The 27,762-nt window shown below is 35.8% G+C and overlaps 2 protein-coding genes across 5 annotated transcripts in view; one reads left to right on the top strand and one right to left on the bottom strand.

Annotated features, from left to right (window-relative positions):
* PSMD1 (proteasome 26S subunit, non-ATPase 1) overlaps positions 1-27,762 on the bottom strand; it is a 93,609-nt gene that overhangs the window by 34,792 nt on the left and 31,055 nt on the right. The gene's annotated exons all lie outside the window — the stretch shown is intronic.
* On the top strand, positions 6,383-25,973 carry HTR2B (5-hydroxytryptamine receptor 2B). Of its 4 annotated transcripts, XM_042995610.1 has the most exons (6): positions 6,383-6,695; positions 10,349-10,496; positions 10,876-11,013; positions 11,448-12,059; positions 20,612-20,812; positions 24,847-25,973. In XM_042995610.1, exons 4-6 carry the CDS (start codon positions 11,642-11,644, stop codon positions 25,737-25,739), a joined length of 1,512 nt encoding a protein of 503 aa, XP_042851544.1. In that variant the 5' UTR covers positions 6,383-6,695; positions 10,349-10,496; positions 10,876-11,013; positions 11,448-11,641; the 3' UTR covers positions 25,740-25,973. The 4 variants fall into 4 exon arrangements, with proteins under 4 accessions (XP_042851544.1, XP_042851543.1, XP_007083017.2 ...); XM_042995609.1 differs by lacking the exon at positions 10,876-11,013 and having other exon boundaries at positions 10,389-10,496; XM_007082955.3 differs by lacking the exon at positions 10,876-11,013.

Below are 27,762 nucleotides of genomic sequence, written 5' to 3'. Positions count from 1 at the left end.
CTCTTTGACCTCGGCCGCAGCAATTTCTTACTAGACATGTCGCCTGGAGGCAAGGGAAACAAAGCAAAAATGAACTACTGGGGCCTCATCAAGATAAAAAGCTTCTGCACAGCAAAGGAAACAATCAGCAAAACTAAAAGGCAACCACAGGAATGAGAGAAGATATTTGCAAATGACATATCGGATAAAGGGTTAGTATCCAAAATCTAAAAAGAAGTTATCAAACTCAACACCCAAAAAATGAGTAATCCAGTAAAGAAATGGGCAAAAGACATGAACAGACACTTCGAAAGAAGACATCCAGATGGCTAACAGACACATGAAAAGATAGTCAACATCACTCATCATCAGGGAAATACAAATCAAAACCACAATGAGATATTACCTCACACCTGTCAGAATGGCTAAAATTAACAACTCAGGCAACAATAGATGTTGGCAAGGATGCGGAGAAAGGGGAACACTTTCGCACTGCTGGTGGGAATGCAAACTGGAAATACAGCCACCCTGGAAAACAGTATGGAGGTTCCTCAAAAAATTAAAAATAGAACTACCCTACGATCCAGTAATTGCACTACTAAGTATTTATCCAAAGGATAAAAAAAATGCTGATTTGAAGGGGCACATGCACACCAATGTTTATAGTAGTGCTATCAACAATAACCGAATTATGGTAAGAGCCCAAATGTCCATCAACTTACAAATGGATAAAGAAGATGTGGTGTATATATTATATATATACATATTATATATGTATATATATAATGTATAAGAAACAAAACAGATGAACATATGTATAATGTATAAGAAACAAAACAGATGAACATAGGGGAAGGGAAGGAAAAATAAGATAAAAACAGAGAGGGAGGCAAACAATAAGAGACTCTTAAACAGAACAAAACTGATGGCTGCTGGAGGGGTGTTGGGTGGGGATATGGGTTAAATCAGTGATGGGCATTAAGGAGGGCCCTTGTTGAGAATAGCACTGGATGTTATATGTAAGTGATGAATAACTAAATTCTATTCCTGAAACTACTATTACACTATGTTAACTTGGATTTAAATAAAATAAATAAAATGAATATACACCCTGTTAAACTCCCTTGTATTCACTACCAAAAGATTAAATAAGCTAAGTAGTACCCTGAATTTCAAAGTGCCTACAATGTCTTCAACCAAATATACAACAAACACCTCAACCAACAGACAGAATTCCATACAGAAAGAGGAATAAGGGCCAGCCCTCCTGTAAACTGCTTCCCTTCCCATGACATTTCATTTACACACCCAGGAAACTCACATCTTTCTTTAATCATTCTATTCTCTCATTCCCCGTATCTTATCTACCACCAAGTCATGTGAAACCCTTAAATCTTGTTTCTGTTTCCACTGCCTGTTTCAGGCCTCAATAATCTCTCACTGGAAGTAACAGTGACTCCTTAAATAATCTCTCTGCCTTCTTTTCCTCTTGCCTTCATTTTGCTGTGGTAGGGAGAACATGGGTTTGGAATCAGAAAGACCTGAATTCCAATTCCAGCACAGCCAATTAATAACAGAGTGGCAACCACTAAATCTCTCTGAGCCTTAACTGCATTACCCATAATATGGTATCTGTTCCACCTTATTTATGCTGGGGAGAGTTGGTGGGATGTATGACAGACAGAGTAGAATACCGTATTATAATGACTGAAATCTAAATGCATTACCAGAAATTGTCTTTGGATCAGAACCAGGAATTTGGTTACTCTAGCTGTGGTTTGGGTTCTTACTTGTAAAAAAGGGAAGGTAGTAACTCATGCCCAAATATTCATGCAAAATAATATAAAGTGAGTTGGATATTAAACCTAGAAAGCTCGTTGTATTCAGAGTCCTGACCTCCAGATATCCTCACCAAGTTTTTAAGGAGCTAATGGCACAGAACATTTACCCACTCATCCCTTGGCTGCAGCCAGGGTAAGACATTCCAGGGAAAACTGACTAACACAAAAGAGCTTATTCTAAATGTATTTTAAAACTTCATTTATTTCATGATGTTCACTTATTAAAAAAGTATTATACTTAGAATAAGATATTAATAGTTTCATAAGGTTCAGAGAAAATTTTGCCAGCAAACATAAATACTGGGAGCTTAATGCAGAGCTTTATCTAGTTGATTACCATAAAGACTGAAATAGGTTGTGAGGCTATAAACTCAAAGAACATAAAAAAATTCTTGTCAAATTTCTCAGTCTATAACAGTTCCAATCCTGACACATTCTTCAGTTTAAGTGTTACGACAAGAAATTATAAATTCTTTAATAAATTAGCTTAGACATTCAGTCCCTTCAAGAGTACAATAAAGCCAGAATATTCTATGTTTACTTTAATTTTTAGCAAGTAGCTCTAAAAGGACAAAAGATCTTTCTAAGCAATGATTGGAATGTAAATATTCGCTGAAAGCAAAATTTCTACACATTAATCTTTGTCTAAACATTATAATATATGTAGAATGTATGTATAAATATAAAAATTCTAAAGTAAGTTAATAAATGAATAAGTGGTAAAATAATTATCAACATCACTTTGAGGCTTGGAATGAATTAATGGACTTCAGGATAATTATCAATGACTACTGATATCATAAAAATGGAAACAAGTACACCTTATGTGTACTGCCAGCCCTGTCCCTCCAAAGGGGGGAGGGGAGGGGAGAGGGAGGGAGGGAGGGAGGGAGGGAGAGAGAGAGAGAGAGAGAGGAGAGAGAGAGGGAGGGAGGGACAGAAACTGAGCCTCAATGTGATCAACCAAGCTCCGATATCCAATTATCAATTTACAGGAAATAGAGAAGACTAAAAACCACACTATTTTACATACAGGGATGCAGGGTGCAATTAGCAAAACCCATACTGTGGAAACTTGACAGTAATAACGACCTTGTTTTCTTCAACAAATAAACTGCAAGAAGGTAACAAAAAGAGGCGAGGAAAAGCAAGAGATGGGGAGAAATTAAATTAAAAGAAAATACACCAAATCTTTAATAGTAGCCCATAAGGCTTTCTTTTAGTTATTTTAGATAATTCTGACACTACTTAACTCTTAGCTTTTCTAAAAAATTCTCTCAGATAACATCACGAAATAATTCCTGTCATTTGATATACTTTCCTCAGACTCAGATCAGCATTTATAATAAAGTATTTAAATGACTTATCCCTGATCAGCAATAACAACTCACCTCATCTCTATGTCTCCATGAACATATTTAAAAAAATAAATGTCTAGAAGTGATCAAGTCACAGGAAAATAGTGGATTTTGTTTTATTGGAGAGGGGGAGGTAGAGAGCAAGGGATTCAACAGTTTGGAAACCACTGCATTAGCATAAAATGTATCACATACGACAGCTTTTTTTCACATATTTATGTTTTGGTATGTTAAATTTAAAAGTGTATTTACTCAATTATAAATTTGTTAGCTGCATTTGTTTTTAACAATGGAGCTAAAAGTAGTGGGAATTGTAGCAACTTTTCTTGTTCTCCTTTACTTTTTGGTTTATAAAAATAAAGAAGTGAATATCATTAGGATAAAAAGCAGAGAGATAGATTTTTTGAATTTTATTTTCATCACAATATAAAAAAGATACATCAAATATGCATTATCAGGAAAATAACCGAAAAAGAAGGAAGCAGTTTTGTTTCCCAAGCATACTTTTATCCCATAAACTTCCATATCACAAGCTACTGCTATGTGTGGATTTCCACTTTATCAGTTTATATCTACCTACTACATGTAAAGTACCAAGAAAACAAAAACAAAATTACACAGATCCTGTCCTAAACCTTACAAATTTAGTCCTACCTTTAATATATACATATATTTTTAAATCATTTTACTAGACTTCAGATAACTAAAAATAGCTACAGTTTTAGATAAGCTTTTGCTTTATTTCCAAACAGATTGATTTCTTTCAGGTGCTACCAAAGTAGGGCAAAAATATCTCAAAAGGGAGAAGAGAGCAGCTTCATAAGATTTATAAATACAAAAGGGCATCTGGGTGGCTCAGTCAGTTAAGTGTCTGACCTCAGCTCAGGTCATGATCTCATGGTTCACGAGTTTGAGTCTCACATCAGGCTCTCTGCTGACAGTGTGGAGCCTGCTTTGGATCCTGTCCCCACCTCTCTCTGCCTCTCCTGCTCGTGTGCTCTCTCTCAAAAATAAACATTAAAAAAATTTATAAATACAGAGAAATTGCTACTTCACCATAATAAGAAACATGGTTCTTAAAATATCAAATTTCAGGGGTTCCTGGTGGCTCAGTCGCTTAAGCATCTGACTGTTGGTTTCAGCTCAGGTCATGATCTCATCATATGTGAGTTCGAGCCCCTTGCTTGGGATTCTCTCTCTCTCTCTCTCTCTGCCCCTCCCTCACTCGTGTTCTCACATTCTCTCAAAATAAATAAACTTTAAAAAAAGGAGGGATTTCTTTAAAAATATATCAAATTGCATCCCTGTATCTAGAGAAATCTGTAATATTAAAAAAGTTATAGTATATTATTAGTACATTCCCACCAGCCCTTAAAATGACCAAACCAAGAAAAGTCTACAGTATGAGTGGGATGCTATTAACTTGTAGATTATTAAAGATTTCATTGGTATTTCCTTGATTTTATAAAAATGAAAATGTACCTCAATTCTCAGAAAGTTTAATTCATTTCTGATATTTAAATAAGTGTCCCGATGATAAAAGTCTGTTTATAATAGCTGATTACAGGGATTACTGAAGACTTGCAGAGCTGAGCAACTTTACATAAAAATATTTGGATCTTTTATGATCATCAACTATAATTCCAGGTATAAGAGTTCTTTTGATTAAAGGACATTGCCATTTCATGACATCAAGTTGTATTATAGAGTTTCACTGATATTTTAAGAAATCTTATTCTTCTGTTCTTGACAAAAGTAGATAGTCATAAGCAGCTCTGTCTGGCATTAACAATCTGGCAAAAACTGTCGGAATCAACTTGTATAGAACTCTGCAATCTAGTCAAAAACTTACAACAACCAGGGGACAGCTTAAGGAATCATTGTTGTAAGGGAGGGCTGTGACATTTTCAACTGCCTGCCTACCACCCCTACTCCCGAGATTGGTGGGTTCAGTGGAGAGCATGGCCTGTGTCCTGGTACAGGCTGCTAATGAGAGGGAGAAAGGAAGACTATTCTCACAGAATTGTGGCTATGTTTCAACCTGTCTGGTGGCTCCTTGAAGCACCAGTGCACAGTCTGCCTTTGTTTCACCAAACTTAGAGTACTCCCAGGGCTGCAGCAACTTCCCAGGTGATATTTGCTGAAAACACTTAAAGGCGAAAGTATTGGCCATAACCCTTATAAAAGGGGTTAATAGGATAGGAAATAAACAGACCAAAAAGCTTGGAAAGAAAGAGGCTGGGAAAGGAGATATGTGGAGTTAATAAGGGCTTCTAAAAGCTCCCGCGTATACTGGGGGAATTGAGAATACCACACGCATACTCAGGGCTGGATGCATACTCAGGAAAGGCCTGAGAACTGTAAACTTTCATCTCAGGCTGTGCACAAACAGGAAGCGAAAGCTAAGGCAGAGTGGTAAATGACCTGGTTAAGTGTTGAAGGAGCGCCCTAGCACACAGCCAATTTGCAAATAGTCTTTTTCCTTTTCCTTTGATTTTTCTTTTCTTGGCTCCAGGCAATGAAGGAAACTCTAGCAAAAACACTAGCTGAACACTAAGCTAATGTAACACAGACTTCAGTGGCCATTCATGAGAGAATACAGACTTTATAACACTACTTTAGAAAAGTCACCAATCTATAACAAGCAGCAATAATAAACCCTTGGAAGGGGGGAAGAGTCTGATTTCCTTTGTTGCCACAGTATAATATTCAAAATACCCAGTTTTCAATAAAAAATTAAGAGTCATGCAAAGAAGTAAGAAAGTACAGCCCATTCAGAGGAAGATAAGAAATTAATAGGGGTGCCTGGGTGGCTCAGTCGGTTAAGTATCTGACTCTTTGATTTCAGCTCAGGTCATGATCTCACAGTTCCATGAGTTGGAGTGCCACTCTGTGCCGGTAATGTGGAGCCTGCCTGGGATTCTCTCTCCCTCTGCCCCTCCCCACTCATGCATGCTCTCTCCCCCCACCCCCGTCTCTTTCAAAAAAAAAAAAAAGTAAGTCACGGTAAGGGGTATTGGAAGAGCCAGGAGAGGAGCGTTTAACAGTATTAATTATGGCACTCAGAGTAGGCTTCAATGATAAAGTGATATTTAGGCAAGGACAGGAAGGCAGTGAGGAAGCAAGCCAAGTGGTTATGTGGGGGAAGAGTGTATCAGGTAGAGGAAACAGCTCATGCATATCCCTATGCTGGAACAATGCCAGGCATGTTTGTGAAGCAGCAAAGGCCAATGGTTTGAGTGTCATGAAGAAGGGGAAGAATAGTTGAAACTATGGCCAAATCATAAAAGCTTTACAGGAACTTTATAGGCCAGGGGTTTATTAGAACTTTGGCTTTTACTGTGAGTGAAATTAAGGGCCAATGGAGAATTCTGAACAAAGGAATTATATGATCTGACTTGTGTTAAAAGGGTCATTTTGGCTGCTTTACTGAGAACAGAGGGCAAAGGTAGAAGAAAGAAGACTGGTTAAGAGGCTACCTGGAAATCCAGTCAAGATATGATGGTGACTTAGTAAGGTAAGATGGCAGCAGTAGATGTGGGGGGGGGGGGGAAATTCAGTGTATTTTATATATATATATATATATATATATATATATATATACACACACACACACACACACACGTGTATATATGTATACACACACACACATATATATACATGTGTATATATACAGTGTGTATATATATGTACATGTATACACATATATATATGTACACACACACACACACACACACACACACACACACACACACACTGAAGGTAGAACCAACAAGATATTTTATTTTTTTATTTTGAAGTGGCGGGGGGGGGGGCGGGGGGGGGGCGGGCAGAGGCAGAGAGAATGGCAAGCAGGCTCTGTGCCACTAGCACAGAGCCATATGTGGGCTCAAACTCACATGTTGGGAGATCATGACCTGAGCCGAAACGAGGAGTTGGACGCTTAAACGACCGAGCTTTCCAAGTGCCCCAACAAGATTTCTTGACGGATAACATGTAGAATGTGAGAAAAAGAGAGTGGAAGGATGCAAATACCTTTGCCAGAGATAAAGAAACCAATACATAGAGCAGATTCGGAGGTAAAGAGCAGTTCAGTTTTAGACAATCTGAGTCTTAGACTGCTCTTTTAAGTCAAAGAATCTGTTCCATAAATTAAAAGGAGGTGCCTGGATGGCTCAGTCAGTTAAACACCTGACTCTTGATCTCGGTTCAGGTCATGATTTCATGGTTCGTGGGATCAAGCCCCATATTGGGATCTGCACTGAAATCTTGGAGCCTGCCTGGGATTCTTTCTCTCCCTCTCTCTCTGCCCCGTCTCTGCTCATGCACTCTCTCTTTCAAAATAAATAAATAAACTTAAAAAATAAAAAAGTTAATTAAAAAGGCACCAGGGACAAAATGCATTATTTTAGAAAAAATGCACCAATTATTAGAGTCTGAATCTGAACTTTTAGCTACTTTAGTAAGAATTTATCTGGAGTTCTTGGTAAATGAGATATTCCACACAAACGAAGTTTCCAGATATCTGAAATTTCATCCAACTAGTATGAATCGTACTTTTATATAATTGTCATTTGGGATGGCAATCTTTTAAAAAATGCATTTCACATATTCCTGCCATCTAAAACAGAGCTAAATAAAGATGACTTAACCTTTTCTTAAATATGTAGAAGTAACCACTCTGGTAGCAAGTATTATACCACGTAAAATTGTGAAGGGCTGAGTTACAGGTGAGCCACAAGCCTCTATTCTGAGTAGACCTACATGCCTACACTTTGTATTTCCTGTTTCTTCAGCGGACCCCTTTTGCTATCACCAAAGTGCCTGTCCACCTTTTAATTTGTTAATCTACTTATGGAGTAGGCATCGAAATGTTTGTTAAAATGGTCTCAAGAGTGAATTTATCACTGAACTTTTTCTTGAAGTTTCTTTATTTATTTTTGAGAGAGAGAGTGAGTGCGAGCAGGGGAAAAGCAGAGAGAGAGGGAGATAGAGAATCCCAAGCAGACTCTGCACTCATGTGGAACCCAATGCAGGGCTCGATCTCACGACCGTTAGTTAGATCATGACCTGATATGAAATCAAGAGACACTTAATCGACTGAGCCACCCAGGCGCCCCTATCACTGACCATTCTTCTGTACTATTTAGATTTACCACCGTGTGCAAGTGGTATTTTCATTAAAGAGGAGAGAGAGACATGTTTCTGTGAGTATATATGTAAAGGGATTTGGATTGAGGACTTATAGGCTGCTTTCCATCTAACATGCGTGAGTTTTTAGAGGGCTTATAGTTATTGCCAACTGAGAGACTTGTCTACCTTTCATCTATTTATTATTATCTTGCTTTTTTCCTGATTATCAGCTATACTTCTAAGAACCCAAAGTTGCCAAACAAGTAGTTTGAACTAGCTATGTTCCCTAGCCATTAAACTAATTTAAAAATAGAAAAAAATAATCCAACCACCAATTTTAACTACTTATACTTACGATTAAAAAAAAGGTGAGCGAACGTGGGTGAGAGGGTTAGTACTGGTAAAGTAGTATAATAGTAATAATGGTCATCATTTTAAAAATATATTCCATGAATATTTTAATAAATTTTATCTAGAGGGGCACCTGGGTGGTTCAGTAGGTTAAGCGTCTGATTTTGGCTCAGGTCATGATCTTACGGTTCATGAGTTCAAAACCCCTGTCAGGCTTTGTGCTGACAGTTTGGAGCCTGAAGCCTGCTTCAGATTCTGTGTCTCCCTCTCTCTCTGCCCCTCCTTTGTTTGTGCGCTCTCTCTCTCTCTCTCTCAAAAATAAATAAACATTGAAAGAATAATAAACAAACATGGTATCTATAAACACAAATCCATGAAGGTATCTATAAACATAAACTTGTTTCAGACAAGTCTTTTCATTGAATATAATGTTCCTATTGTGTGACAGGTACTAAACTGTGATTCAGAATAAAGCAGTGTTTCAGAATATTTCCATATTCCTAAAGAGAATCCTGGAACATTAAAATCCACTTGAATATTATTTTACATGTTTTCATACTCAAAATTCATAGCAAATATTTTTTATAAAATACTGAATGTTGAGTTAAAAAAAAACACAAATATTGAACAAAATCTCAATTGCTCAGTAGAACTGAAATGAATCAAGTATCTTCCACACAAGCTAAGGAATATAAATTTGAAACAGAAAAAGGGCACAAATGCTATGGCTGACCTGGAAGTAATTAAGCACTTTAAAAATGAGGAGCTATGGGGCACCTGGGTGGCTCAATTGGTAAAGTGTCCGACTTCAACTCAGGTCATTATCTTGTGGTTCATAAGTCGAGCCCCACATTGGGCTCTGTGCTGACAACTCAGAGCCTGGAGTCTGCTTCAGATTCTATGTCTCCCTATCTCTGCCCCTCCCCCACTAGTGCTCTGTCTCTGTCTTCCAAAAATAAATAAATGTCAAAAAAAAAATTAAAATGAGGGATCTATGATGATCTTTTAAAAGGAAATTTTGAGAATGCTAGAAGTTCTAATGCTAATAAGCTAGTCTTACAGTTTAGAAAAACTTTGCATAGCTGTTAAAATTTTTATATCAATTTTCTAAAATAAGGCAGAAATATATTTTCATTACATTCTGTATGCCTTCCCCAATATATCTGTGGAGGAAAAAAAAAACTGCCGAAGAACCGACTCCCCAATCCAGAGGACATCTGCTTGAAAAATGAGCAATGAAAGTTTCTGCTAAAACCTATGTATACAAGTAGAATGTAGACCTTTCTGCACTCTTCTATATAAGGTTGCAACCAGAGAGAATTAATTGTGTTCCACAGCAAACACATAAAAGCTGGATAAGAATCATGTTTTGAAACTAGAACTCTGGAAATTACTGTAAGGCTCACAGGGCAGAATCTTCACAGAATGCAAGCTCCAGAATTTCTAGACTTTTTTTTTCTCAAATGGGAAAAACAGCTCAGTATTAATCTGAAACAAAACTATCTTAAACTAGAATGACAGAGACTTATTTCATTCCCCCAAATATCAAAGAAAGCTCTTACAAACACAACATGAATAGGGTCATGAACTGGTTCAACATACTTAACTGGTAGTTTTATGAATTATAATGAATGCTGCTACTCTCTAAAAATGAATATATCAAAGAGGAAATAACCTTCTTGGCAGGCTTGCAGCTATACAACACATTTGTTTCATTGCTTTCAAGTGCCAGTGCTGGAGGCTCTGAATAAGTCCACGGGAGAACTTCAGTCACAGCAGCAAACAGGTCTACCGAGCAGATAAGATAACATGCTTGGGAGATTGACAATACGAGGTAAGTATTTAACAAATAATCTAAAAGTTTTTTTTTTCTTTCTTCAAAAAAAACTGCTATCTTTCATTTCTATTCAGTGATTTAAAAGCCTAAATGAAAATTTACTGATGTTAAAGGAGATATTTAATAGGGGATTTACAGATTTTATGAATAAATGGTTTAATCTTCCTCTTAGCTTACCCTCCTTCCTAAGGAAACTGCAGAGGTTAAGGGAGAAAACGATTACTTAAAACCAAAAGAAAGAACTGTTTGAAATTTGGCGTAAAGTGATAAATTTGGAGAATATTTGTTGTTGCAGAAACAGGCTTTCTTTGAAAGATGAAGTTACTAAAAACAATTATTTGGATTCTAGTAATTATTTTTTTTCTTCTCTCTAAAGGACTTATAAAATGTTTCATAAAAATGTTATTTACATCAGTATTAAGATAAACTTGATCAGATAAACCCAACTACAAATAAGGATTCCTAGCTGGTAAATGATTTATTTGGACCTTACATGGGCTTGAAGTATTTCTAGGTGAGTGTGTACCAAAAAGGTCTATTCAGAACTATTTAGTGCTTTGATGTTTCTAGTCTTATGTACATATTCTAGAGTAAAGGTAAAAAGACATTCAAGGATCGGAAACAGCTAGCCTTTTTTTATGACTACTGAAAAAATTAATGTATCTCCTGTTTCATAACCTGAGGCATATCAGGAATATGACTATGGAACTAAGTTGTATTGCCACAAGTGCACAAGAGACTTACTCAGATGGGAAGGGCTACTAAGCTCAAGTGTTTATTTTTTTAAAATAAAGAATAATATAATGCAATTCACATATTTTATACATCTAGGGAGAAACTCTCGGAACTCACTGGCATTCAGATACAAACAGGAGTCTACCACTACAGCAAAAAAAAAAAAAAAAAAAAGAGAGCAAGAGAAACTAATCAACGGTCTTTCTTTCACAGCTATCAGTTTCTTTCACTAAGCCTTACGAAAGTGGAGCCTCTGCTGAAGACTAAACACTTGGGCCTTACCTACAGAAATGGACAGATGATGTATGCTCTCATTTTAGAGAACCTGAAAATATTTTTTAAAGGAAGGAGTCAACTTTGGCTTTTGAGTGTTTCTGTGGCCTGGGTACAATGCCTTTAAAAAGCAGATGACCAGCTTAGCTACTGACCATGCTGACCATTGTCCGGAATTGGATCAAATCACACAAAAACAGCAAATGGCCTTCTCTTATAGAATATCAGAACAAAGCACAATTCCTGAGCACATTTTGCGGAGCTCATTTGATCACTTAATCTTTGCTAATTGGTCTGGATTACAGACAGAATCAATACCAGAAGAAATGAAACAGATTGGTGAGCAACAGGGAAATAAACCGCGCTGGGCTGCTCTTCTGATACTCATAGTGATAATACCCACGATTGGTGGGAACATCCTGGTTATTCTGGCGGTTTCACTGGAGAAAAAGCTGCAATACGCTACCAATTATTTTCTAATGTCCTTAGCAGTGGCTGATTTGCTGGTTGGATTGTTTGTGATGCCGATTGCCCTCTTGACAATAATGTTTGGTAAGTATTTCACTTTGTTCCTGACATCAAACCACAGAACTGTGATATACTGTTAGAAAAATGGATACTCATTTAGTCTTTAAAGGTGAACTTAGACTATTTAAAGATACAGTGAGTAAACAGACTCTTATTCCCATCATTTCCTATGGCTGATAATCAATTTTAAAGAGCAAAAAATAATTTCTTAGAAATTCTACTCCTTCCTAGCCATCATTTAAAAAATCATCCAAGTTAGCAATATTCATAGATTCCGCATTCATCACCTAAAAATTATAGTGAAGAACAGACCTATACTTTAACTTCCCCATTATTAATACATTTTTCCCTTGACAAAGTAATAGCTAGGACACTTCTGTGACAGTTATGTGCTGAGTTACTTATTAATGATAAAATCTTTGAGTAACTAAATTCCAATTTGAATCACCAAACCCAAATTTAAAACTGGAATTGTTTTAAAATTCTTGTTATATTTATCATTTGTGTACTTTAGACTTAAACATAATTCTTACACCAGCGTCATGTTAAGAAAATACTATGTTTAGTTGCTAAAGGAAATGGTCTGGCTCACAGTGTTCTAAAAGATGATTCATCTGTTTAATTTTTATGATTTCTGACCATCCAGGTCCTTGATACATGTAAGAAAAATCGGACTTTAAATTGTTATTTAAAATAACATCAAAAATTATTAAACATAAGTTATTACAATAAGTGATCAAAACCTGAGTATTACAATAAAATGTAGTTCAATATTAAAGTATTAGTTTGTTATAATAAAAAGATAATGATATTATAATGAACTAGTTTTGATTTATGCATATCCTCTCTAGTTAATAGAATGTGGGTAAATTCAAATAATTCTAATAAATTCTGAGGGCTTCTAAGAATCAGAATTAAAAGGATATTTAACGTATTCATTGCCTGGCATAAATTGATATTCCATCCATTAACTGCATAAGAAAAATGATTATTTGCAGCAGATAGGGCTTCTTGAAATTATGTTTATATAGTGAATATAAAAATACTTCAGGTTAGAAAAGTAAAGTTTATTTAACTAGAATACATATTAGAAGGAGAAGAAAAACTCCAATTTAAACTATTATATTTAGGTTAAATGTTACATTTTTAAGTAATTATAGAGATATCTAAAATTAAGTGTTTGATCCCCCAAATATCAGATGGTGACAGGCTAAAACTTCTCATTCTAAATCAACATTTATCCAGGCTTTAAATTCTGTAGCAGGACACGCAGTAATAAGTTTCCACTGCTTTAATTGACTCTCTAATCATTAATAATGTCTATCTTTCCCCTTCTCTTCTGTAAATCTGTAACCTTCTGAAAATTTAGTGCTACATGTAACCATGGAAAAGAATTAATAAATCATACTCGAAAGGAGAACCTGAAGGATCTTAATCCTGAATAAAGTTTAAAAGAAATAAAATGAGGATTATATAGAACCATTTATGTATATTTGGTAAAGACTGTACAGAGATTTGATTCAAGCTCTTTTCTCTGCACACACAATAGTAACTTCACAGTAAAATCACTCTTTAAATAGGCATACAGCAAATGTTACAATACTCATCTTATACTACCATAAAATTTAATTGATGTTATATTGAACAAATGAGATAGAATGAGTTACACAGAACTAAATTTTTAACTTTAAAGTCCACGAGTCCAAAAATATCAAAAATCTACCACATACAAAAAAATACTGTGGTAGATATTCAAGTTATCAGCTAAATAGTAAGGAATCTTAAAAAGCAAAGTTCCATAGTATTAAAGTGACCTGACAAAACACAAAAACAGATGAGAGATAATTCCATGTATTCCATAGGAAAATAGTAGGTATGTGCAACTGACAACTAAGTTTATATTTACATTTTTTGGGCCCAACATATTCTTGCCAATAAATGTTAGCAGAAAACCCAACATATTTTAACATAAAATATATGGAATGTCTTCCTATTTTTGTCCTAATAATGTTTTAACTACACTTCATTCTTTCAAATGTTGTTAATTTTTAATTACAAAATAAAATCTTTCATAGTCCCAAACACTTTTACTAACAGTAATTAAGCTCTATAGGGGGATTCGATTTTTAAAAAATAAACTAACCTGGGAATTTAACTTCTATTTAAAAAATTATTGCATTAAATTCATTATTGAAAACACTGTTCTTTTTTTTTTTTAACGCTGTTCTTTTTCTATGAGAAAGTATATGAGAAAATACATGCTCTGCCTTCTAAAAAGCTTCAAAAGGATACATTCATAAATTGGGAACTGCACATACTATAAATTGGGACCTGACTTCAAATACTAAGATTTTTTGATAGGTGTTCACATGTTAACAAAGACTTTCTAAATTAATGCATTTATAAGAATTTCTAATAAATCTAAAAGACAGGAACAGATTTTGTGTATTTTTCTCTCATTACAGGAATAATCTTCCAAACTTCTGAAGTCGGTACAGTGTCCCCAATTCTGTAAACATAAAAAAATTAACTACTACTGAGTGGTATGAGTGATTTTAGTCATCTCAGGGAAATTAAATGAAATTATCATAAGAAACTTTACATTAACTAATGTTCTAATAAAATTAAGTTTAAAAAAAGGAGAGAAGTTAAACATTTTAAAACTGGTTCTTATGGTACAGAGTATTTTATTCAACCAATGATTTATATACTATTTGATCATAAACTGTCCGAATTTTTTTTTTTATAGAATTTCTATTTTACCAAGATTATGACTGGCCCAACATGGTCTCTCAAATGAATTGTGATACCTATGTCAATGCTCTGGGAGCGCTAACTTTGCTTTATAGTTCTAGTTTTTACTGTCCTGCATGTAATTCCAAAAATGCACAATCACAAGTTAGTAGCTTACGACAGAAGGCTTGGAAATGCCTACATTAGAAATACTTGAATAGGATGCAAAGGAAAACAGAACATCATGTGCTAATACAAAAAAGACAGAATGTTCACTCACAGTTTAAGAAATTCTCTGGACTTTCCCTTCTCTCCTTAAATAAATGATTAAAAATGTAAAGGAGAAAATAACAGTGTTTGGTCATTCATTGATCATTACTAGTTTATTTATAACTTAAGTTTTAACTCATGCCTCACGATTATAGCTGGAACAGTATCTGTCATACAGCTGGAAGAGGGTGTATAAAATAAAATGGCTGAAAGACAGAGGTTACAGAGGTTTAAAGCAAGACAACCCAGGCTCTGAATCCTGGTTCTCCTGTGTTGGCTTAGGAAACTCACTCACATCAGTTCAATCACCTCGTCTGGAAAACGGATATGCTAAAACTGACATTGCAGATATCTTGTTAAATGGTCAAATAGGGACACATTATAGGCACAAATAATTGGCAAGTGGAGCATGAGAAGAGTTTATATACTTAAATATGTGATTTAGTTTAGGTGTAAGTCTGACCAGAGATGAAGCAGATGTACAGCAGTAAAAGAAAAAAACATCAGTTATTCACTTACGCAGTGAAATGTTGCTCTAATTCTTAAATGAGGGAGCAAAGCAATTAAAGGCACTTCTTTTTGGAAAAGTGGAAACGTAAAAACCAAGAAAAAAATTTTCCTAAGTATTAAATCACTTGAAACATTTAAAACACTATCATATTAGACATCTAATCCCAGAATATTTTATATGCTCTAATGTAATAGGAAAATGACAACAAAAACAAAACAGAAGCTTCATAATAAAGACTGAAGCACTGATCTATGTCTCTCTTTTCTGGAAGATAAAGATACAAACATAAGAATTTCTGAGATTTAAAAAAATGGCTACTTTGAGAACTATGCCTTTTTGGATTATTAGGCCTTGTCCTGCTCTAACACTGTTTACCTCGGTAATCTCTATAGGCACAGCCCTCTTGGGATAGCTTTAAAAAGAGTCTTTTAGGGGCATCTGGATGGCTCACTCAGTTAAGCGTCAGACTCTTGATTTTGGCTCAGGTCAGCATCTCATGGATTGTGAGTTCAAGCCCCATGTCTGGCTCTATGCTGACAGTGTGGAACCTGCTTAGGATTCTCTTTCTCTTCCTCTTTGCCCCTCCCCAATTCATTCTCTCTCTCTCTCTCAAAATAAATAAAAAAGCATTAAAAAAAAGTCTTTTAAAATACTCAAAAGGCAAATATCTTATATCCCAGACTTACATATTAATTTTAATTACTTTCTAAACTAATAATTCAGCTTTCCAAACTAAAAACTTGCCCAAAGATTAAGCAAGGTTCAGATAAAATGAGTCTATCTCATCAAGACATGGAGTTTCTGGCTAAAAAATTTAGGTTTTTATACCAGTTAAAAAGAAAGCAAAATAAACAAACAAATAAATACACATAAATAGCCAAGCATGGCAATGAACGTAAGTTATTTATGTTTGCTATTTATAGTTAGACACACACATATAGACAGAGTTAAAAAGGCATACTTTCATGACAAATTTAAACAGTTAAACATGTTCCCATGCTTTTTAAAGAGTACAGATTTAAATTCAATTGGATACATGCACTCATTTTTCCCCCCCTTTGGAAACAAAATTTTTTTCTTTGAGAGAAAGAGCACGTGGAAACAAGGGAGAAGGGCAGAGGGAGAGTGAGAGAGAGAAAGCGAGAAAGACAGAGAGAGAATGAATGAATGAATCCCAAGCAGACTCCATGCTCAGCATGGAGCCTGATGCAGGGGGCTCAATCCCACAAACCTGGGATCATGACCTGAGCCAAAATCAAGAGTTTTGGCTGCTCAACCTACTGCATCACCAGGTGCCCCTGGATACATGCACTCTTGCTACAGCAGTCAGGAAGACAAACATACTGATTTTATAGCAATGATATGACTTACATTTCTAAGTAGCAGTGTTTTAATGGCTAGGCTACTTGGCTAGTTTTTGTCAGATAATAATAGTAATAAGAACTAACATTTATTGAGTGCTTTCTCTATGCCAGACATTTTCTAAACACTTTACATGTAGTACAGCATTTAATCTTCAAAGCAAACCTATAAAATGGGCATCATCACCATATCCCTACTTTACAAGAGAGGACATAGGAATAAATAAATGGAAGAGACATAATTTGAATCTGGGAGAATGACTCCAGAATTCATACTCTTAACCTCTTCTACATTGCTTTCTCAAATGAAATGAGAAATCATACCAACCTAAACAGTCATATTTGGCAAACAGCCAACATTTACATCTTAAATAACTATCTAACAAGACAGCCATTGGGGTACCTAGGTGGCTCAGTCAGTTAAGCATCTGACTCTTGATTTCGGCTCAGGTCATGATTTTGAGGTTTGTGAGATCGAGCCCTGTGACAGGCTCTGCACTCACAGTGCAGAGCCCACTTGGGATTCTCACTCTCAAAATAAATACAAATAAAAGCTTAAAAAAAAAAAAGACAGCCACAGAATTTTCTCTAGGGACAGCCAGAACCCAATATTTCTTAATTTTTTTATTTATTAAAAAAATTTTTTTAAACATTCATTCATTTTTGAGAGACAGTGTGAGCGGGGGAGGGGGGAGGGGGGAGGGGGGGAGGGAGGGAGAAGGAGAGAGAGAGAGAGAGAGAGAGAGAGAGAGAGAGAGAGACAGACAGACAGACACAGAATCCAAAGCAGGCTCCAGGCTCTGAGCTGTCAGCACAGAGCCCAATGCGGGGCTCAAACTCCCGGACTGCGAGATCATGCCCTGAACTTAAGTCCGACACTTAACCGACTGAGCCACCCAGGTGCCCCTAGTTACTCTAGTAAGAAACTTTTCTGACCTTGAGCCTATCAAATTAATGCTACCTGAAAAGACAATTTGAGAATAACTTGAGAATGTCTAGAACTGCTTTTAATTTGTATAAATTCTTGCATTACCTGAACCTACTTAAGCAATTAGACAAACATATAAGATTTCTGTTAATTAAATGCAGTCATGTTACTTTTATATTCATTTCATCAAAAGTCTACTGACTAGTATTTCATGAAACTTGCAATTATAGAGGTTAATCATAGAGATCCATCTCTCTTAATCCTAAACCTATTACAGTCTCTTTTTCTATCACGCCTCAGTACTTAGCAATACTTTTTCTATTACGCCTCAGTACTACTGTTAGCAATAAGTACTGACTGAAATAATAAAATTCTAGTGATCTGCATTAATTTTAATACCCACTTTGTGTTCCAAAATTGGAGTTTATAAAATAAATTCATTCTATTGGAAAGTGAGCTTAACAAGGCTTCACAGGCTTAATTAAATGAGCACTAAAGAGCTTTAGCTCACAACTAGGAATATGTAGGTCAAATGGTCTATTTTCCAAAGATCTGTCCTTTTTACATGAGAGTTCTATTGTGGCTTCCTATCACAGCTACTAGATTTATGACTAGAATTTTCCAGATCTTAATTTAAAGACAACGAACCCATAATTAGAAAAGCTATATAGGCACATTTAAAACTATAATCAGTATCTCTTGTTGTAGCTCTAGACTTGAGTATTTTTCTACTACTCAGTCCCAAATGTAGAACTCTACTACAGAATGTAGCCTCATTTCAAGTCATTTCCACTGCAAAACTCTCTTAATCATATGTCATTATTTTCACTCACTTAGACTCTTAGTTTACTCAAGCTCAGGTCCATTGCTGTCTTTCACTGTCCAAAGTCCTTTTCTACTTAACAGAAAATCTAAATACTATAGATTCTTTAAAAATACTATTAGATTCTTTTAAAGACAGATTTCTCTACCATACTTGATTAATTTTGAGAGGTCTTCCATAAATTTTTTCATATGAGGCATTCTGAGCACCTAACCTATATCAGCAAACAAATGTAGGTGCATCTTTTAAGACCCAAGACACAATCTTTCTCAGAGCCTTCTCAAACATTAATTCGCATACTTTTGAAAAATATTTAAGTCTATTTCAACACTCTTTTCCTACACTATAGTCTTTTTTGTTGTTGTTCTGGGATACTAACCTCTCTCCACCCTCAGGATTCCTGAATTTAAACAGATCACAACTGACAAGTTTCTTCTTGGTGCTCTGAAATCCTAAAATGGTTATCTTGGTCCTCCTTCAATTATCCTAATCATTTTATACCTGTCAAAGTCAGATCATTGTGGAAAAACCAACAAAAGTAATTTATATTGTCTGTGCACATACAACAGTTAAACTGTAAAAAGATTTAGATATTCTCATATATATGACATTTGTTTCAAACAGAAGTAATTTGCTTTTTATAGCAAGTTCTAAAATCTGTGAGTGTGTGTGTTTTAGTAAAGTGGATTCTAACTGAAATATTCTAGGGCAAACCCTAAAATAAATTTTAGGTGTTTTAGAACTGTAAATATATATATACTGGGTGTGTGTATAATATATTATGTGTCAAACCCACATATGTATGGATACTTGTCTAAGTGAATTTATTGGAAAGCTATGTAGAATATAGTTATCATATCCAAACCCTGAAAATTTTCAAAGTATTTCTTAAGTGCTCAAGACTATATGAAATATTGAGTAAATGCTTTTTTATAAGAGTTTGTTACATAAATTAAGTACTATGTCTAATACTTGAGACTTTTTAAACCATAGTCTCCAGTGCCTGGAGTGAATGAAGGAATACGGAAGGATAACAATCTACTTTTCTTCAAAATTATCTGAAGCCATTCCTTTTGCAAACTTTATTAAAGAAGTACTTCTTTCAAAAAAAAAACCTCAAATCATGCCACTTAATTATTTCACCAAATGAGAGTTTGGTATAAACAAAGATCATACTGCTAGTTATTGCTAGAACTGAGCCCAAATCCCAGGCCTCACTGAGACTCCCATTCACTTAAAAAATTTTTTTAAAAATTTTTTATTAGAGAGAGGGAGAGACAGAATTTAAAAAAAATTTTTTTATGTTTATTACTTTTGAGAGAGAATGTGCGTGTACACACACAAGTGGGGAGGGGTGGAGAGAGATGGAGACACAGCATCCAAAGCAGTCTCCAGGCTCTAAGCGGTCAGCACAGAGCCTGACACAGGGCTCAAAGTCATGAACCATGAGATGATGACTTGAGTCGAAGTCAAACGCTTAACCAACTGAGCCACCCAGGCGCCTGAGACAGAATCTTAAGTGGTCTTCACGCTCATTTTAGAGCGCAACACGGGGCTTGATCCCACAACCCTGAGATCATGACCTAAGCTGAAATCAAAAGTGGAATGCTCAACTGAATGAGCCACGCAGGCGCCCCAACACTGGAAATTTTTAAAAGATCACAAAAGGAATAGACAAAAGAGCAATGGTATGTTAAAAATATTAAACTGCAGATTTTGAAAGAGTGTTGTAATTATTATATGAAATAGAAAATGTATTTAAAAGGGGTCATTTGCAGAAATATACTTAATATTATTGACTCCATTGTCTTAAACATCTTGCGGAGGATAAACCGTAAAATTTCAGATGAATAACATAAAAAGTTTAAAAATCTATTATCACTTTAAAAAGAAACTACAGATTGAAGATTGCCATTTTGCAGGAGAATATGTTTTTGTTTTGTTTTTCAGAGGCTGTGTGGCCCCTCCCACTTGTTCTCTGCCCTGCCTGGTTATTTCTTGATGTTCTTTTTTCTACTGCATCCATCATGCATCTCTGTGCCATTTCAGTGGATCGTTATATAGCCATCAAAAAGCCAATCCAGGCCAATCAATATAACTCACGAGCTACAGCATTCATCAAGATTACAGTGGTATGGTTAATTTCAATAGGTATGTGGGGAATGTCAGGGTGTGTGGGGTGGTGTAAATAAACAGTCCTTGGTTCCATTTGGCTAGGAAATATACCAGACCTGGTAGGCTGTGAAACCCAACAGAAGAGGTCAAGGCAGACTACTGATATACCAACACAAGCTCCTTATGCCATGTCATCATACAGCTACTAACCCACACTATCAGCAATACGTGTGAAAACGGAGAAAAGTTCATGTGCTCTGAAGGAACCGTCTTCACAATGTTTACTGAGATATCCTCCTGCTTTAATTTTGACATGCAGGAAGACTAAGTCTGAAAACAGTTTTCACTTTTGTCAAACACATCATTAAGGTCTAGGCAGCACGCAAAATCGCAAGTGACAAGAAAAAAATGTATCATCACATTTAAGAAGATAAACAGGAAAAGAGAAAAAAAATCCAAATGTTTTATATGCGGATATTAAAGATCATAAATTCATCTTGGAAGCCAGTATGTGTATAGACTAAAGTCAGTAAATGTCTGTGTGTTTTGGATATGTGTTTAATCAGAGATTTTAAGAGAGATGCAAGTGATATTCACAAATGATTTACAGAAGGAGATATTTCTTCTAAACTGTTTGATGCCATTGTGCTCATCTTTAATGCTCAAAGATAGCTACTAAAATAAACTATCTTAGCATCAAGTATAGCATAAAAAACTCAAACCGTTTATAAGTTAACATCAGAAAAACAAACAGATTCATAACAGTTACTATGATCATTACATTAATAGTCTGACAAGTGGATTCATTTCTTCCCAGCAAAAAAAGAATTTAAAGAGGAATAAAATCAAGAGAGATCTGGAATGCTAAAAGGAAAACAAGAAAAAGATGGTCTCTCTCTCTAATCATAATAAGGACACTTGGTTAAAAAAAAAAAAAAAAGGCAAGAAAGCAAGACAATGAAAATGACCTTTATATTCCTGAAATGATGATACCAGGGCCAAACCTCTTCTGAATAGTTTGGAGGTAAAAGTAAGGAGTGTTACTATTCTGGTTTGGGAAGAAAGTTAGGGTCAAGGAAAAGTCTATTCAGAATGGACAGATATGCAAGTGGTGAGAGGATAGTTTTAGGAACAGATGCTGATTGACAGAACAGAAGAGGCCCCCCAAAAAGAAGTTAGAGAAAGGGCATGGGAGATAATGGGTAACAGTTACCAAAATTTAAAGTGCAAAGAAGGACAACTATAGTAGCTCATGGCAAAAGACCCACATCTTTCTGGTAAGCTCACTGGAATGAGGGAGAGTAAAGGGAAGACAGTGTGAGGTATGTGTGTTGGGGTAGGGTGGGGAAATGGGACAAAGGCAGGGAGAAAACAGGAGAAATGATCTTTAAGAAGAGTTAAAACATTTGAAACCATGAAATATGATCAAGCCAATAAATAGCCTATTGTTAGAAGTGATACCTCAAGGCTGGATCATATGACTCCATAAACAGATCAAATCTTTGAGTACCTATGACATGCTAGGTACCAAGAATACAAAGAAAGATAAATAAAAAAGAGCCTTTATATTCAAGGAAGGTAGATAATAAATTAGACTAATACAAAGTGTTAAGTATGCAGAGGGGAAAGAATAAAAAGAAGACTCCAGATTTATAGCTTCAGAAGGGATCTTATAAGTCCACTTTTTCCTTTTACAGATGAGAAAAGAAACCTAGAAGTTTTAAATAGTTGGCTTAAAGACTGCTTTCAGCTTTTCAGCACCAAGGCCAAGATCAATGCTCTGTTCATTTCATCACACTGTTTTGTAGAACCATACAATTAAGTAACCTTGTAAAAGAAAAAGCAGAGGATAGTAAAGGTTAGTTTAGGTTTAAATTCTGCAAAGTGCTTTGAAAAGAGTTCAGTTATCCTAGGTAAGACCTGGCATATAAGCTAAGGTATGAAAGAATAAGGGGAAAAGGGTATAAGTACCAGTGAAGGGGTGTCTGGGTGGCTCAGTTGGTTGAGTGTCTGACTTCGGCTCAGGTCACAGTCTCACAGTTTGGTTCGTGAGTTTGAGTCCCACACCTGATGACTCTGCTGCTGTCAGTGCAGAGTCCCCTTCTGATCCTGTCTCCCTTTCTCTCTGCTCCTCCCCCACTCTCTCTCTCTCCCTTTAAAATAAATAAACATTAAAAAAAAAAAAAAAAAAAAAGTACCAGTGAAAATGTAACTTACTGACCACCAAGTTGGTTGAGGCAGGTATTGTGAGCCTTGATAGAGGATTAATGGAGTGTGAAAACAGAAGGAAGAATGGACTAGAGGTCAAGATAATAGGAAAGAGAAGTTCCACAGTAATGAAGAGTAGCAGGACAAGAAAGGGAAATAGCAAACAAAGTTCATAGCTTTAGATATGGGACAGTTTTAAGAGGGCTTATGGATGGCTTCAGGAGTCCAAAATACTACTACTATTACTACTAAGAGCTGATACACCTGAAAGTAATATAACAATGTATGTTTAACTACACTGGAATTAGAATTTTAAAAATAATTTTAAGAATTAGAGTTGAGTTCAAGAGACATAAAATGACGGTGTTAGAAGGGTCATCAGTGAGGTGAAATCATGGAAGGTAACGGCAACGGACCAGCAGACAGGCAACAGCAAAGCACTGAATCCACTGAGGAAGACGGACAAATGTTCTGAGGGCTGGGTAGATGACCCGGATGGGGAACAGAGTGGTGTAAGTAGATTAAATAGACTTCAAAAGGGAAGGGTTTAGGGGGGAAAGAACAGTGGAATGATTACCTAGAAATAACAGGGTACATACAGCAGGGGTTAGCCGACTTTTCCTACAAAGGGTAAGATAGTAAACATTTTGGGCTTGCAGGCTCTATATGGTTTCTGTCACCGCTACTGAGCTCTGCAGTACAGTAAAAGCAGCCATAGATTTGAGGAAAATATTTACGGCAAAGGTTCTTCAGTAACCATAAAAAGGCTGTGTACATGACGAAGTACTTTCAGATTCATAAAACAAAAGCGTTCTACAGGTTTCCAAAGATCAGTTAACTCAGACTTCTTTTAAGGATCTGCTGTTTCAAAGGGAAAGGATGAGGATAACACCTGTGTACTTGTCTTCCTAATAAGCTACTTCACTAGGCAAGATCATATTTAATTACCTACTTCATGGCACTTAAAGTATTAGAAGATTAGCATAAGATACATTTCTTTCATATCTATGAGAGGAACTCTCAACTTGAAAATAAATTTTATGATCCACATCCTCTCAAATTTTTAAGTAGCATTTTTAAAAAAACAATGAAACCTTTAGTTTTCCCTAAATCAAAGGAAAAGATGAAGACATTCATGAATTTCAAAAAATGAAAATGTCTGTTCGATGACACTGTGTAGCTCAAAGATAATAGGTATCTATCCAGAATTAAGATATTCTATGAACGTACTGTGAAGTCTCTTTAAGTCAACTACATCGAATATAAAGATAAAAGCAAATTCTCTGCTGAATTCATTTTCCTTAACCTGGGATAGATCAATAAACAGATATAAATGGACACATTCTTTGCCATTTTGTGGACATACTGCAGATTTAGGAAGCTTTTTTTTCTTTTTAGTTTATTTATTTTGAAAGAGAGAGAGACAGTGTATGCACACATGTGAGAGTGGGGAAGGGGCAGAGAGAGGGTGAGAAAGAAAAACTCAAACAACCTCTGCATGGCCAGCACTGAGCCCAACGTAGGGCTCGATCCCACAAACTGTGAGATCATGACCTGAGCCAAAACCAAGAATCAGATGGTTAACCGACTGAGCCACCCAGGCACCCCAGGGAAGTTTTAATTATAAACTCGAAATCAGTAATCAATGTCTGTTTAAAAACAGCAGGTTTGCTTACTTAGGTTCTCTTGGTTAAATCTTCCAAGGATTAAGTGCTTTGACAAATTCTGCATTGTGTGTATCAGGAATTACAATACACTAACCACTAACCACATTAAGTCACTAAGATAAAGTCTAAAAGGACATAACCTAAGAGTTGAAAGTCCTAAAATTAACTAGATTTATCTCGTTTCTTCTTCCTTAGGCATTGCCATTCCAGTCCCTATTAAAGGCATAGAAACTGATGTGAATAACCCAAGCAACATCACCTGCGTGCTAACAAAGGACCGTTTTGGCAACTTCATGCTCTTTGGCTCACTGGCTTCCTTCTTTACACCTCTGGCAATCATGATTGTTACCTACTTTCTCACTATCCATGCTTTACAGAAGAAAGCTTACTTGGTCAAAAACAAGCCACCTCAACGCCTAACATGGCTGACTGTGTCTACAGTTTTCCAAAGGGATGAAACACCTTGCTCATCACCTGAAAAGGTGGCAATGCTGGATGGTACTCACAAGGACAAAACTCTGCCCAACTCAAAGAATGATCTGCTTATGCGAAGAATGTCCACAGTTGGAAAAAAGTCAGTGCAGACCATTTCCAATGAACAGAGAGCCTCCAAAGTTCTAGGGATTGTTTTTTTTCTCTTTTTGCTTATGTGGTGCCCCTTTTTTATTACAAATATAACTTTCGTTTTATGTGATTCCTGCAACGAGACTACTCTCCAAATGCTCCTGGAGATATTTGTGTGGATAGGCTATGTTTCCTCAGGGGTGAATCCTTTGGTCTACACCCTCTTCAACAAGACATTTCGGAATGCATTTGGCCGATACATCACCTGCAATTACCAGGCCACAAAATCAGTAAAAACTGTCAGAAAATGCTCCAGCAATATCTACTTTCGAAACCCGATGGCAGAGAACTCTAAGTTTTTCATGAAACATGGAATGCGAAAAGGGATTAATCCTGCCATGTACCAAAGCCCAATGAGGCTCTGCAGTTCAACTATTCAGTCTTCATCAATCATTCTACTAGATACACTTCTCCTCACAGAAAATGAAGGTGACAAAACTGAAGAGCAAGTCAGTTATGTATAGAAGGAATGTCAGTTTTCATCTAATATAACGAGTATGGTGATGAAGCAGATATAAATGTGCCAAGAATCGTATAAAGAGGAACTTTATGCCATGTATCAAATCATCTCTTTATCGAGATTATGTAATTTTCTTTATTTGGACAAAACTACTCCATGAAAAAAAATCATTTTGTACAGCTGCAAATGAAAATGACCTAGCACTCTGGCTAAATGTTAATGGCATTCAAATGAAATAAAATTAAATAAATAATTTTAAGCTTAAAAATAAATAATGTCACTGTAAGAATTCGTTTAGTTCCTAATTGTATGCAAAGCTGTGCTAAGAGTGTCATTTTATTAAATGACAAAACACATTAACCCCCTCAAAGCCTTAAAAATATAAGGCATAACAGAACAACAGTGATAGGAAGAGAAGACTAAAACTGAATGCATAAAATGATCACATGTGGTGGTAAGCAAGACTGTCATTTACAGTCTGACTTACTTAGATGTAGTCATGATTTTGCTTTGATCAGGAAACTTGTCTTGATGGAAGGGATAGGGACGATAGTGGTTGGATATCACACAAAATAACAGCATCTTAGAACTGGAGCTCTTTGTTAAATGACTGACACCAGGAATCTACTCAGCAGAGGTGGGGCTAACTTAGAGAAGGAGGAGGAAGCAAATGAAGTCAGTCCTGGGTACCTGAAGCTCAGTTTGTTCCTTAAAGAACATGTACAAACTGGAGCTGTGGGATCTCAATCCAGGAATCTAACCTTTAATGGCCACATAAAACTGTGATCATGGTTGCCCAAGCTCACCCAAAAAGTCTGTTGAACTTCTGGCACAACATTTTTTATTCACCCTTTCCTCATTTCATTTTGCATTGCAAGATCTGGGAATAAATCCAAACCATGTCACTTACTAGCTAACTGACTGAATTTATGAGAGGTACTTAAATTTCTCAGTTTTCTCATCTACATTTCATACGGTTCTTATGAGAATTAGTACATGTGCGCAGTCTGTACATGCTAGCCAATTCTATTTACATTTGATATTTTATTGTTACACTATTCCCATAAATGGTAAAGAAATTTAGGCTGAGGGGGTCTGCAGTGAAGCCAGTCCATATCTTAGCTTTTCCTTTTCGTGTTGACCCATTCTTATGTCTCAACCTATTTATTACTACTATATCGCTGCCCCTTTCCAGGTGATTTAGTTTAAGAAAATTACTTCAAGAAATGCGTTGGCTGTGGAGCTCAGCATAAGTGAACCACATACATATTCTCCACATGGTAGGATCCTTTCCTAGGACACAGTTAGAACATAGATCTTATGGGCTCTATGTCATCTGCCAGAAAGAAAAGATTTCAAATTTAATCCCTAAATCTCAAAGCTTTAGGCACTTTTCCCTACCAGTCTAAGATTCTTCAGCAGCATTAAGGGTGGCCCATTTCAGATAGGCAAAATAATCTACATTCCTAAAAAAAAAAATATATATATATATATAGTTATCTATTTTGGTTCTAGTCTCTAATATGATGGGTTTGACATACATTAAGATTTATATTCTTGCAAAGTCACATAAGATTAAGTTTTCTGGTGTCACTTTAAAAGTATCACAAACTGAATCTTATCTATGTAAAGGCATATATAATTGTTTCAGGAAATCTAAATATTAGAGATGGCACTCACACTGCCAAAGCTCTACCCCTAGACGAACTAGAGTAGATGGGCTACCTTCTCACATGCTCCATACTGCCTCCAAATTCATGTATGTACTTAAACAATCACACACTTACAAAATTAACTATATGACTAGTTAGCTTCAATTCCTGGGGAAAAAAATCTTTGCTTTATAGTTAGCTGAGAGATCTTTCTCTAGTTAATCATTCTAGTACTTCCAGAAGATTGTAGAAAATGAAATACAACTCCAATATAAACTATTTCTGAAAAAGTAAAACATAGCACAAACTTTTACCATTTTGATATAAAACTGACACTTCCATTTCAAAATACTTTTAAAAAATCTGTAATTTTAA

Source organism: Panthera tigris, chromosome C1 (genome assembly GCF_018350195.1).
Source record: "Panthera tigris isolate Pti1 chromosome C1, P.tigris_Pti1_mat1.1, whole genome shotgun sequence".
NCBI lineage: Eukaryota > Metazoa > Chordata > Mammalia > Carnivora > Felidae > Panthera > Panthera tigris.
This window is presented reverse-complemented; position numbering and strand designations above follow the sequence as displayed.